The following is a 14,048-nucleotide window of genomic DNA, read 5'->3' as shown; positions in this document are numbered from 1 at the left end:
ATTGTACTTGAGTATATTTTAGAATGTACCTTTTAATACATGTAAATAAGTGTACGTATTGGGTACATATAATCAACATTTTTTTACTTATATGGATACACAATTACAATAGCTTGGACACCACTGACTTACAGAAGCCCTAAAGTAGGTTGAGTGGAAATAAGTGGAACCCCCAGCCCAAAGACTTCTAACCGCCACGGCAGTGTCTGTGACAAGACTCAGATTTTCGGGAGTTGTAACAAATGAAAGAACTGCGCAAAAATGCCTCATCCCTTTATTATGCTGGACAAAAACACATGTTTATGCGGTTCATCCATTTCTCCTTGTTTGCGAAATGCTTCCTCTTTACAATGTAGTAGCTCTTTGGACCTTTCACAGGACAGATGTTCTTTATCATGGTAGCAACACAACCCACGGGGCAGCTCCCTTCCCACAGACCGATTGCTCCTTAGCCCACGGGTGGACCCTAAATGACCATTAGGGGCCCAGGGCTGTGATGCGGCTCTGCTCATAGGAGACCTTCAGACCATACACACCCACTGATGAATCAGTGGTACACATTCCAAAGCCCAGCCTCCTTTTGTGTTACCTCACTCACAATATGCACATGCTTTAACTTCATTCTAATACTAAATGGTTCCTGCTTCTTTCTAATGCTAAATGGTTCCTATTTCTTATTTCCTCTGTTTTCTTTCTCCAGCTAGAAGTGTGTATGTTTATTTGGGCAGCGGGGTATGAGCAGCACAAAACAAAGGCTGGGATGGGGAAGAATCTTCTGTGACTCTTTTTCTTTTAAAATCCAGAGCTGGATTGGGCAGTATTTATGGGCTCTTTGCCATCTAAATCCTCCTGGTCCCCCAGGTTCTATCCTCTCCAGAGAGACAGCCCGCTAACAAATCACCCATTTACTGATCGAGTGAGTGCTTCCAGGGCGCTGCCTGCATTACGCGTCCCGAACTCCACTGCCACTGAGCGTGCCTCCCTGCCTTGACTCTGAGGGCTTGATGTTGGCGCCTGGGCGGTGCGTTCTCCGTTATCTCCACGTGGGCCGGCCACAGAAGGCAGATTATAAAACGTGTAGAAAAAGAAGAAACGAATTCTGCCTGGAGGACCTCGGGCTTGGGGCTAGGGCTGTGTCTTAAGCCTCTGGCCAAGGATGCTGGTCCAGCTTCATCCTGCCTGACACCTGGTACCGGCTTTCCGCCCCGTCCGTCACTGCGCACACCGCCCTTCGGCACAACGACCCGCCCCTGCCCCGCCCACAGGAGGCAGAGCCGCGGACCCCTCTGCAGCTGCTTCTTTGGGCAAATGATCTACGGGTTGGGGAGGGCGTTCTCCCACCTCCACTGAAGATGCTTGTGTGTGCGCGTGCTCGCGCGTGTGTGTGTGTGTGTGTGCACGTTGATGCGAAGGACAGGTGGTGGAAGGGAGCTAACACTGAGCACCTAGTATGTGTCAGACACTGATGGGTGCTTTACACCACACCATTAGCTACCGATTATCCTCTACGGCCCTTTTGCTGAACCTGTGTCTTTCTCCTTATAATAAATTTATTCCTGTTCTGTGGGCGTAATAATGCCTCACATTTACATAGCACCTTTCACTTGTCAAAGTGCTTTTATGCCTGTTAGCTCCTTTAATCCCCCAACAGCCTCGTGTTACAGAGGAGGAAACCGAGGCAGGGACACAGCCACGTGCAACTAGTTACAGGCTGAGCTGGGGCGGCCTCTCCTCATCCCTCTGCGCTGCCCCGCCCACTGTGCCTTGCTTGACCATGTCTAGAGCAGCCTTCTGGTGGCTGCAGGTGCTGCCTTATCCCCACATGAGTCTGCAAGTTCCTTCAAGACAGAGACTGTACTTTCTTTTTCTTCTCTTACCCACAGTGCTCAAGGCTGCATATACAGCAAGTGCTGGATAAGTGCTTATTGGGTTCTTCTTTGGCACAGACCACTTGTCTTTCCATGACGGGAATGAAAGAATCCTGGTCTCCGGGTTCACACCATGGATCTCTCAGAGTTTAACCTTCATTAACCTGAGAAATCATCCTCCAAAGTCCTAGCTGAGTGGATTAAAGAAACCCAAGGCAAAACTTCAGCCGAGCCCTGCGTGGGCACTCAGCAGCTGCACCAAAGCTGGCTGGCATTTCCGGAGATCTGAGCTGTCATGCTGGGGCAAGGTGGGACACCACATGGGAGGGAAGCTCGGTCACTCCTGTCCCTGCCCCCAGGCTCCCTCCACTCCTGGGAAGCAGCAGACTGGTCTAGAGGTGGCAGCAAATAAGAACAAGAATACTCTTGTGTTTCTGGAGCCCTTGGCTGTGTACCAGATCACTCCAACCTCACAGCCTTGTTATCTGCAACTTGAGCCGGGAAGGAATTTACTGGAGACACCGACTCACTGTCCAAGGTCACACTTGGGATTCCTTCCATTCCTCCTGGGGCACAGCCTGAGAATCACTGAGCAACAATCGTCACCCGCGTTAGTAGCCCTGGTGACAAGTGCTCACCGGCTGCTTCCCACCCACTACGACAGTTTGTGAATCTGGCGTTCCACTGAGAGGGAGGTCCTCAGCGTGCCCATGGAGTTCTCCGTCTGGCTGGGCTCCGCCCCGCAGCCCCCCTGCCAGCACAGCCGCCCGTACACCTCCCGCGACTTCTTGCGGAAGCTCTTGCCCACGATCACGTACACCAGCGGGTTGAGGCAGCTGTTGCTATAGGCCACGTAGGACGCGATCTGCGTGAAGACGTCGACCACGTGCTCGTCCCAGCAGCTGGAGAGGACGTCGAGGCGCTGCAGCGTGTCCAGGAAGGTGCTGATCTGGAAGGGCAGCCAGCAAACGATGAACAGTAGCAGCACGGCCAGGACCAGCACGGTGGCTTTCCTCTCCGTCTGGATCTCCTTGAACTTCTGCATCTCGTTGTTGCGCAGCACGCGCATGATGTGCACGGTGCAGAAGGTGATGACGCTCAGGGGCAGCAGGAAGCCCACGGAGTTCAGGAGGCTGTTGGTGAAGACCTCCCAGCTGCGGGACGGGTAGATGATGATGCAGGCGGTGACGTTGTGGCCCTCGGCCCTGTACTCCTGCATGGTCCGGAAGACCAGCATGGGCAAGCTCAGGAAGAGCGTGCAGCCCCAGATCACCAGGCTGTAGAGCCTGGCCCAGCGCACCCCACGCATCCGGCCCATGGACATGGTCTTCACCAGGGCCAGGTAGCGGTCAATGCTCACCAGCATGAGGAAGCAGATGCTGCTGTAGAGATTCATGTAGAGCACGGTGCTCACCACGCGGCAGAGAACTTCCCCAAAGAGCCAGTCGAAGTTGTTGGCGATGGTGATGGCCCAGAAGGGCAGCCCGCAGGCCAGGAGCAGGTCGGCCGCGGCCAGGTTGCCCAGGTAGACCTCCGCCACCGTGCAGCGGCTCCTGTGCAAGCAGAAGACGCTGAGGACGAAGGCGTTCTCGAGAGCTGCCAGTATGAAGAGGACCCAGAGGAAGGGGGACTGGATGGTGTTCAGCCAGCTCCACCAGTCGGAGTCGACACAGCTGCTGCTCTGGGGAGGGGTCCCGTTGAGAGCAGGTTCAAGGACTTGCGAGGTGACGTTGAACATTTTGGCGCTGCAGGAAAGTGGAAAAGAGGCAGTTACACCTCAGGGTCACAAGAGAAAGGAGAAACAACTGATGCAGAAGGAGAGGGGGATGCTTCCAGAAGGCAAAGTCAGGGGTGAGACTCAGACCCTGTCTGTGCGGTGTTCAGAGGCAGTTCAGGCACACCTGTGTCCCCAGGGTCTTAGAAAGGCGTCTCTGCTCCTTGGGCTTAAACTGAGAGCTCCTGTTCTTCGCCTCCAGGCTCCATTGGGATGTGTACTTGACCAGCATCCATCACCCAGACTAACAAGCATGAGTGTTAGACCCTGGACCTCCTCGAAGCTTCCATGATGGGAGGATACACAGCACATTCCTTCCTTATCACAGGGCCACCCCTCCCCCCCAGGGGCTCTGGTCTCTTTCAGCCTCCTGTGGCCTGGCCATGGGTGAGCAATTTATTAGAAGAGAAAAGTGATATCATGTCAGACAGGGAGATCCCAGCCTGGCTTGGAGACCACTGTCCACCTGCCCACTCCCTGTCTCCTTCCGGCAGAGGGCAGCATCATGCTTCCGTACCTTCCGTCAGTGGAGCACTGATGATGAGCAGAGGTTGCTTGATGAAAAGGGAGGGGAAGGGGCTTTGGAGCCAGACAGTCCTCTGGGTTCAGTCCTGACTCATTCATTAGTTGTGTGACCTTGGGTAAGTTAATGAACCTCTCTGAACCTTAATGTTCTACCTTGTAAAATGGGAATAACAAAATCTTCTCAGGGTTGTGGTGGGGACCTGAGACAAGGTGCAGAAAGCCCCAAGCACTGCACTTGATTCAGTAAACATGAATAATTACCTGTTTTTTGCGAACTTATTAAAATAACCAATGTCAAACTCCAGCACCACTGTTGGCAGATTCTTGCTCTTATATTGGTGATTTCATCATTAACCCACTGGCTCCTCTTTCACTCTGAGACTCAGACCAGCGGTGAGACTCAGACCAGGGGGGCAGTTCATTTTCTGGAAGTTCCTCTCCGACTTCAGCAAATAGGCATGGGGTTTTGATAGACATTGGCTCCAACCCTAGCTGTGTTGTCTTGGGTAAATTGCTTGACCTTTCTGAGCTTCCACCTTATTGTCATAGAGTCTTGCTCTCTCCCTGGCTTGCCTTGCATGGCTCTTGCAAGGTTTAATCAAAGAGCAGGTATGAAGACACATTGAAAAACTAAAAGCACAATGCAAAGGGCAGGACTAATTGGGCACTTTCCTAGTGCTCTGTGGGGTGGATGAAGGAAGGTGGAGGTGGAGGGGCTCTTCCTGGGCAATTGATTGTTGGGTAGGCTCGTGGGGGAGGAGCTGAGCAATAGATCATGGGAAAGAATCTGCTGATTGTCTCTGGGATTTCCCAGAAAATGTCCTGGAGCAGCTGGCTGGCTTTGAGGGGCTAGACTGGAGATGTGGGATGAACTCATTCATTGATGCAATTTATCTTTCAATGTTTCTTGAGCATCTCCTCTGTGCTGAGCTCCACCTTGGCTCTAGGGACCCAGAGGGGAACACCACACGTCTCCTGCCCTGCCCAGGCTCCCAACACCTGCGACCCAGTGTGCGCGATGAGTGCCGAGGGGTGGGAGGAGAGGCAAGGGACACAGATGTGGGGGGAGGAGGTTGGGGGTAACTCCGGAGCTGGGTCTCAGAGGATGAAGAGTATGTCAACAGGGGCCAAGAAGGAGGGAGGGCAGATCAGGCAGAAGGAGCAGCTTGAGCAGAGGCACCGGAGTGGGGAAGCCGCTGGTGTGTTCTGGCAGGTGGACTAGATGTTGGATGGGGAGGTGGGAAGTGGCAAGTGATGGGGTTGAATAAGGGGATAAGGGCAGTCTTCAGTGGGTGCTGAGAAAGTGAGGCTTTGTCCCTATTGGAAATACGCTCTGGAAAGGCCCTCCTAGTGGATGGTGGTTTTAATATGTCCACACATTCTTCGATACTCCTCCTTTCAAAGGGTGGAGTCTAAGTCCTCTTCCAGTGAATGTGGCCAGACTTAGTGACTTGCTTCCCACCCATGGCGACAGTGACAGTGTGTGACATCCAAGATGGAGGCATAAGAGGCTTTACAGCTTCCTCCTTGGCTTCTTGGGCTGCTTACTCAGGGGGAGGCTAGCTGCCATGTTGTGAGGACACTCAAGCAGCCACATGGAGAGGCTCCATGGAGAGGAACCGACTTGCCACCTTGGTCATGGATCCTCTGGCCCCAGTGAAGCCTTCGGTTAGATTCTGTTCCCTCGGCCTGTGAGTCTTCCAGCTGAGGCCCCAGACATCACAGAATAGAGACAAGCCATCCCCACTGGACCATAAATTCCTGACCCATGGAAACTGGCAGGCTTCTCTGCAGAGCCTCTGAAGGTAAGACCTCCCCTACACGGTCCCCTTGGTCCAGGCTTTGGCCCAATTTCTGCAGGTACAAAATACTTGTTTCCTTAGCGCCCCAGACCTGGGGTGCTGTCTCTCATGGTCCAGCTCTCTAGACACTCAAGTGTCACACCACATGCTGCTTGTTAATTTCCCCCACAAGGTAGTCCCTAGCCAACGGGATGGCACCTGGCCCATACCTGGCTCTGAGAAGCCACAGGATCGTTAGAAGGTGGCCTGGGGAGTGCTTGACCAGGAGTTAGAGGGCCCGTGTTCCATGGCCCCAGCTGAGATGGCCATCTGGTCATGTCCATAGTAGGTCACACCTGACACAGGACCTAGAGGCCCGGCTGGGCCCAGCTCCCCTTTGTCTTCCTAACCCTGCCCCCCTCAGGACTGACTCTCCCTTTCCTCTGCTTCCACTCGGGGTCAATTCCCCCTACATTATCTCTTGAGAGTGTTCAGACCTTCCCCAGAGGTCAGCCTTGTGCTGGAGACGTCCCATCTCCATTGGAGACATGCCACATCTCTGTCTGATTTCTTGTGTTGACTTCAGAATTTCAATCTCTTTCTTTTCACGTTCACCTGGGGTCATTCACACGTGACCATCTGTGTAATGTGTGCTTCTCCTCCTGCACTCCCCTCCCTCAAACAGAAAAATCCACTCCCTCTGCCCCCGACAGGCCTTTGGGGATTGGAACACCAGCCTCACCAGCCCTTGAGAACTTTTGTCTTTGGGTTACCATTGCCTGTTGCTTCAAGTGTTGGCCCGGAGGGGAAGGGCGTGCTCTCCTAGGTGTTCTCCAGCTTGTGCCCTCCCCTCTGCCCCATAAATAGTAAATCGAGGAACCCCTCTGACTCAGCTGAAAGAGGCAGTGGTGGGCACAGCATCCTCATGAACAGATTGGATCATTGATCTCTTCCAGGCAGAGAACACTTGGACTCAGAGGGGGACCTGAGTAACGGCCTGCCCAGGCTGACTGGAGGAGAAAAGACAGTTAGGTGGTGGGACTGGGGACCATAAAACACACGCATTCTCCACTAGGGAAGAGAAATGGAGGCCTTCACTTAACAAATATTTATTAAGCATCCATCATACACTGGGTGCCAGGACGTAATGTGAGAACAGGCACAGTGTCTGTCCTCCGGGGGCTTATGGTCTCATGGAGAAGCCAGACATAACTCAATCACTAAATTACTGAAAACTGACATAAATCCTATGAAATAAAATTCAAGGTCCCATGACAGCATGGAATGTGGGGTTCTAATCCAGCCACGGGCAGGGGCTGAGTGGATATTTATCATGAGACCCGAGGGGGAGCAGGAGTAAGCTGGGTGAAAGGATGGTGGTGGAGGATGTCTGGGCAGAAGGAGCAGCAGGTGCAAAGGCCCTGGGGCAGGAAGATGCTGGGTGTGGATGTGTGTTAGGCCCTGGTGGCTGGATTGTGGTGGGAGCAGGAGCAGTTGCTGCCCGTTTTTCTGGGCATGGGATGATGGAGACTGTAGAAGATCGATTCCAGAGGTGTTTAGGGAGGAACACTGACATGTCTGGAGCAAAATTGGACATGGAGAGGTTGGAAATGAGGGTAAGGAAGGGATCAAGGATGCTGCCACCCCCGTCCCGCTGCTGCTGTCTCCTATGAAGGGGATGAATGGGAAGGGCTAACTTGGAGAGACAGGATCATGTGTTTAGACTTGAACCTGTGAAGTTTGAAGTGCTTAGAGACTTGCACGTGGGTCTGGAACTCGGGGAGGGGGCTGGGCTGGAGGACAGGCTCATCCTGATGCAATGGAGATGAATTAGACACAGGATCTCCAGGGCCTTCGAGCCTAATAGACAAATACAGAGGAGTGTTTCTAATCCACAGCTGTGGTCAGTGCTGCAACGTGCTCTCAAGTTCTGAGCCGGGTCCTTACCTGAGCCCCGCGGAAAAGTGACGACCTTTCTGCCCCATGGGGCTTGCACTGACGCAACCTCCCTCTCCCTCTTCAAGTTCAACTGCACTCTCATCCAGAGAGGTAGGCATTGGCTGTACGCTTGCCTTGCAGAGGAAGAAACGAGGTGCAGAGAGGTGGGGTGACTTATCCAAGTGCCATTGCTGGCAAGAGGTGGAGGTGGGACTTCAACCCTTCTGGTGCCAGACCTGGAGCTCGGACCAGTATCCCACGTGACCTCTGGCTGCTGTCTGGGAAGGGTGTAAAAAGCTGGGCACATGCATGTGTGTGTGTGTGCGTGTGTGCGTGTGTTTAGCCACGGATCTGCCCTGCCCTAGGTTTCAGCAGCTTCTCAGCTAGAGGAGTCTGTGCAGACCCTGCACACCTGGCTTCCAGAAGCCCAGCTCTCCCAATGCAGTTGTGGGAGGTGGAGATCAGTTAGCAGACAATTCTGGAAATTTGAACACATTAGGAAAAAAACAAAACAAAAAACTGGGTTGGTAAGCAGGAAATAAAGCCAAAGATCTTCAGTTAACACCCAGAAAGTGTTTCCCCAAACCCCCAAGCTGAGCTGAGGTCAGGATTTAGAACTTGCAAGAGATGCAATGCACAGCAAGTCCTTTTGATTTTTCGAGGAGGGGGGTTAGGGGAAGGAAAGAAAGACCTAGTAGAATGCTTTTCTGAGGGGCCCTGCTGGGCCCATGGAAAGAAAATTCAACTAGAGGTCAGAGGTCATGTATTCAGATCATTCATTCCTCAACAGCAATTATTGAGTGTTTTTCCAGTGCTGGAGATTTGGTGGGGAAGAGTGAAGCCGAGCTTCCCCTGCCCCCATGGGGCTCTCTGTCCAGCCAAGGGACCTCAGCCTGCCTGCTGAGGTCACCATTTCCACCAGGACAGTGACAGCCACATAGCTAACCCAGGGTCTCCCAACTCGGTCACCCTGGGGAGGTGGCAGCCCTCCCTGTCTGCCCTCTGTTAGGGGTCTGCACGGCCAGGTGTCCCCAGATCTGGCAGGATCAGCCCAACTGGACCCTAATTGTTTGCTAAGGACTGCCAACATGGCTTTCCTGTTCAAAACAAAGTTGAGGGCTTTTCTCTTTCACATGTGCAGAGAGCAGGCAGTTTGAGGACCAGGGAGAAGGTAGGAGTCTGAGGCGACTCTAGTTCCTCTGCATCTGCTCTGGATGCTCCACGTGTGGGAGCATCCATCACCCCCTGCTTCTCCCCAGCCCTGTCCTGGGAGTGCGGGGACCACTCCCTGGGGATGAGATGGCTGCCACCTGGCTTCCCATGGGTTTTGGCCCATGGGGGGCACCAGCAGGAGGCCGAGGGAGGGAGGAGAATGAGGATGGGGTGCCGGCTCCCAGCTCCCTCCTTTGGGGGCCTCCAGGGGCTGGCTGGGCCTGGCCCCATTCACAGCTCCTATCGGGGCCCTTTCCAACTCGCTGTCCAGTGCTGCTGGTAAGTGCCACCTCCTCTTGCCGCTCAGGCCTCAGGCCCGGAGGGAGGGAGGCACGAGTGGGTCGTCTGCCGAGGCCTCTGCTGCTCTAGCTCTGAGGCCCTGGCAGTGTCCCCACGCGCTGTCTACAGGCAGAAAATAGACCCTCTGTTAAAATTCTCTTCCGCTAACCAGTATTAGCTGGTTTGAATGTGCCCTCTCCTTCCTACTGGACCCTGACTAATATATCTTTGGATTATAAACTCATTTGTCAGAGAACTATTTAAGGGACTGTCGGGGGGAGGGCGCGGGCGTGGTGTGGCGGGCACGCGGGCGTGGTGTGGCGGGCACGCCGGCGCTGAGGGTGGTGGCGATCAGGTGTGAGGTTCTGGGTGTTATTTGAGGGAGTCCCTTTAGCCCCCTGGGCCTCGGTGTCCTCGCCGACACGGCTGGGGGTGGGAGCGGTGGTCGGGCGAGGGAATGGACTCATGCCGCCTCCCGCCTCTACTCTGATCCTCGTGTCTGGGTCGGGGCGCTGGGCCGATGACTCCGCAGCTGGGCTTTCCCCTTGTTTTGCAAGCTGATGCTTTAGAAGAAACATCCAACATTCTCCCTCAGAAACTGGTCCAAGAAGACTTACTTTAAAAGTATTTCCTTTGGTTGAATCACATAAACACTGGCTCTTGGTGCTTTGGAGAGTATTTCCATTTTAGTCTCCGAGGGAGTCTATTTTGGTTGCCCAAGAATCCATGTCTGAGGGCTCTGCGGCTGTGGCCACCCCAGGACACACAGCGTCACTTTCTCAAGGGCCAGGATTTGCCTTGTATGGAGCCCCTGATCCTGTAGCCAACTCATGCCCCATGTTTTGTGGCGGTGTGTTGGAGATAGGAGGTATTTCCCAAAGCGAGGGTTGTGGACTGGACGGTAAATAACCTCGAATCGTTGAGCCACTCCTCTGGGTTAGCCCTGGAGAAAGTGTCTTCAGCACCTCTCTGGTGTTTATAACCCACCTTTCAACAAACACAGCAGGCCCAGCGCCTGGGCTGGCCCCCAAATCTAGCCAGACTTTAACCGGATTGTTTATGGTCCATTGTATTTATTTTTACAGGCTTTTTTTTTTTGGTGACAGATGATACTCATTTCCCATTTAAGTTGGTGATATGGAGTTACCAGTTCAGAAGTGAGCCGCTATTAAAGAAGTAACTGTACAGGTGACATAGATGTCAGAGCCTGTGCATGGAATGACCGAATGAGGGAAACAGTCTGAGGAGTCTAGCTGGAAACTCACGTCACAAACGGGAAACCCAGCCCCGCGGTCAGGCTTATGGGCTCTGGAGCCAGAGCTGGAATTGGGTCCCCCTCTATCGGGTCATTATTTAACCTCGTGGTGCCTCGTTTTTCTCAACTGTAAAATGGGGGCTAGTATAAAAAGAGCCCTCACCACCAAGGGTGGCTGTGAGGACTAGATGAGTGAATCCATGTCCAATGCACGAAGCATGCGGTGAACATGTCCAGGATGGGCGCTGCTTCACCCCCGCTCCCCAGGGGGGCTTGTCTGCTGCAGGAGCCCCCCACGTGGCCTGCTCTCCCACCCACAGCCCAGTTGAGGTTTTCAGACACAGCTCCACAGCTGGATGGAGAGATGAGTGTGTCGCTGGGACATCACCAGCCTGCTGATCCAGGGGAACCCTTGAGACCGCACAGTTCTATCCTGTCGGGAGTGCGGTCCCCTTTCGCCTTTGGCATCCCCTCTCACAGTGATAGTCTTCTGTGTGTGTGTCTGTGTGTGGATGCACGCATGCTCCTGTCCCGTTATATTAAATACACCTGCCTCGCTCGTCTTTCCACCCTCTGCCGTGCCTGCTGCTGTGTTTTGCACATCCCAGTCTCCTGGAAAATATTTACTCCATAAATAAGTAAAATCTCTCAGACCACCCAGCAAATTGGAGTCAAGGCCAGAGCTACAAAGAACCAAGGTCTCCCGAATCTCAGCTCAGAGCCCTTCCCTGGAGTTCTCCCCGGAATAAATGTTTTCCTCTAAAATCTGCTTTATGTGATCGCTGAGTACGGATGCTGTCTGTAGGGAGAAGTGTGGCCTGAGTACAGTTTCCAAGGGGCTTTTTCTCCTTTTCCCTGAGAAAAGGTTAGAGCTGTCTGTCGGGGAAGGATGGGGTTCTGGGAATTCAACCTTGGTTCCAGGAACACCTAAGAGCTGAATCAGAAGATCCATTCAACCTTAGACGTCCGTGTGGGCCCTTCTTGCGTTTGGACACTTTGTGGGCCTGGAATGTTTTGGAAACACGGGGGCGGAGATGGGGTGGCAGGAAGCGGGGGGAGCCTTGAGAAGCGGAGCCCCTCTCCGCACCTGCTTTCTGCAGCCGAGGACGGCGTGTGCCTCCCTGACTGCTCCCCCTCACACACCCCGGCTCCTGCTGGGCTTCATCTGTTTCCTGTTTCTTACTGTTCGCTTATTCTGTTCAGCACATCCTGATTCCCTCACCTCGGGTTCTGTAGTTTTAACGAATGAGCAACTTTATCTGATATCCTAATACCACTCCTTCCCCTTAAAAAAATAACATCTCCCTTTTTGTCTTAAAAGATAATATGACCACAGTAAAGGGCATTTAAAAACACTAGAATCTTGGGACTCCCCTGGTGGCACAGTGGATAAGACTCCACGCTCCCAGTGCAGGGGGCCTGGGTTCGATCCCTGGCCAGGGAACTGGGTCCCATATACTGCAACTAAGAGTTTGCATGCCACAATGAAGGAGCCTGCCTGCTGCAGCTAAGACCCCGTTCAGCCAAATAAATAAATAAATATTAAAAAAAAATACTAGAATCTCTCAGAGTTCTATCCCCAAACAGCTCTTTTTATATCCACACTCAACCAGCTTTTCATCTCCTGTGGTTTTACGTAGAATATCGCATCAAGGGGATTTTCCCATGTGGCTCCATTGCTGTCATAAGGATGCCTTTAAAAGAATGCATTGTATTGGTATATTGTGGTTTATGAAACCATTCCTCGATTCCGATCCCTTCGTATGTAATGTATTTCCATGGGGCTCTGTCAGGATGATCCCAAGGATAGTTCTCACGTTCCCACCACCTCTGCCTTTGCTGGGGCTGCCCCTTCTGCCTGAGTGCCCTTCTCGGCCCTCTGCCTGAAGGTGACACCGGCTGAGTCACCAACCCTTCCACGGAACCTCCTCCTTAAGTGCCCTACGATGGCTGGTTTTATGTGTCAACATATCTAGGCTACAGCCCCCAGTTATTCAATCTAATACTGGTCTAGGTGTCGCGGTAAAGACATTTTGTAGATGTTATTGAAGTCCCTCATCATGCTTTAAGTAAGGGAGATTATCCTCCAGTATTTGGGTGGGCCTGGCTTAATCAGTTGAAAGGCCTTAAGAGCGGAACTGAGGTTTCCCAGAAGAAGAAATTCCACTTGGGAACAGCAGCTTCAGTGCATATCCAAGAGTTCTGGCCTGCCTCTCCTGACCACCTTACCGATGGCTGCCTAGCCAGCCCTGCAATTAAGTAATCCAATTCCTTGCAATAAATCTGTTAATACATTTCTCCCACTGACTCTTTTTCTCTGCTGAACGCCCTTGAGCAGTGGAGTTCTCTTCCTTCTCTTCCCCCCTCCTTCTCCGTGACATTCATTTAGGGCAGGTCTATCAGAGATGCTTATGTTGCTTCTTCTTTTCTCTGTTCCGTGCCCGATGCCTATTAGGTACTCAATAAATGATCGTTGACTGACCTGATAGAGGGCAGGGCGATCCCTACTTTTCTTTTTCTCCCCAGCAGACACATCTGCAGGGTAGAGGCGAAGGGAAATGGAAGAACTTACCGTGTGCCCTTCCTGCGACATCCTCAAGACTGTACTGTGTGGTTGATACATCATTATTCCCATATACCAGACATGAAGGCAGAGGTTTAGCTAAGTAACCTGAGATAGTTCAAGCTCACAAAGCTAGCCAGAGGCAGGGCCAGGCTTCAAACCCAGGTCTGCCTGACTCCAAACCCCGAGGCATTTTTCTTGCATCAGAAAGCATCTCCCCCTCGTCGAAGTTCCTGGTGCGAGACCCCCCCTCGGAATAGTTGAGGGATTAAGTGGGCTTGCAGGTTTGGCTGTCCCTGACCTGGAGGGGGCACTGTGACTTCATTCCTCAAGGGAAGAAGTTTTGTGCAGGCAGCTGCAGGCGGGCAGCTCAGATGAGGGCTCAGCTGGCCATGTGGAGGTGGCAGGGGGATTCGCACAGGGCTAGAAATTGGCAGCCCGTGGGACTCGGTCCCTGGGACCTTTTGGTAATGCGGGTTTTGGAGGCAGGAAAGCTCAGTGTCTTAATCTCGCCAGTCACTTGTGGTTTGGACCTTGATTGGAACTGCAGAGGGCAAGACACAGTGTGTGTGTGTGTGTGTGTGTGTGTGTGTGTGTGTAAGAACATGGGTTGGGTGCCCCGAGATGTCCCTAAGGGGTTGGAAAGACAAGGGACCTGGGGTTTCATGACTGAGATACAACCAGCTCAGAATCCCAATTCCAACACTTACTAGCTGTGTATAACCTTGGACAAGCAGCCCAACCCCTCAGGGCCTCAGCTTCTTCATCTGTCAAATGGGAAGCTAAGATCACCCACTTTGTGGGGTTGCTGTGAGGATAGGAAGGTCAATGAATATAAAGTGCTTAGAACAAT

The 14,048-nt window shown here is 52.8% G+C and overlaps 1 protein-coding gene across 1 annotated transcript; it reads right to left on the bottom strand.

The window, feature by feature from the left end:
* Positions 1-2,523: 2,523 nt before the first annotated feature.
* On the bottom strand, positions 2,524-6,891 carry BDKRB2 (bradykinin receptor B2; the record flags this gene model as incomplete). Its single annotated transcript, XM_079700133.1, has 2 exons — positions 2,524-3,613; positions 6,842-6,891. 2 exons carry the CDS (start codon positions 6,889-6,891, stop codon positions 2,524-2,526), a joined length of 1,140 nt encoding a protein of 379 aa, XP_079556259.1.
* Positions 6,892-14,048: the final 7,157 nt, after the last annotated feature.

Source organism: Hyperoodon ampullatus, assembly GCF_949752795.1.
Source record: "Hyperoodon ampullatus genome assembly, chromosome: 3".
NCBI classification, from domain to species: Eukaryota; Metazoa; Chordata; class Mammalia; order Artiodactyla; family Ziphiidae; genus Hyperoodon; species Hyperoodon ampullatus.
The sequence above is the reverse complement of the archived record's forward strand: the minus strand, read 5'-3'. Positions and strand labels throughout refer to the sequence as shown.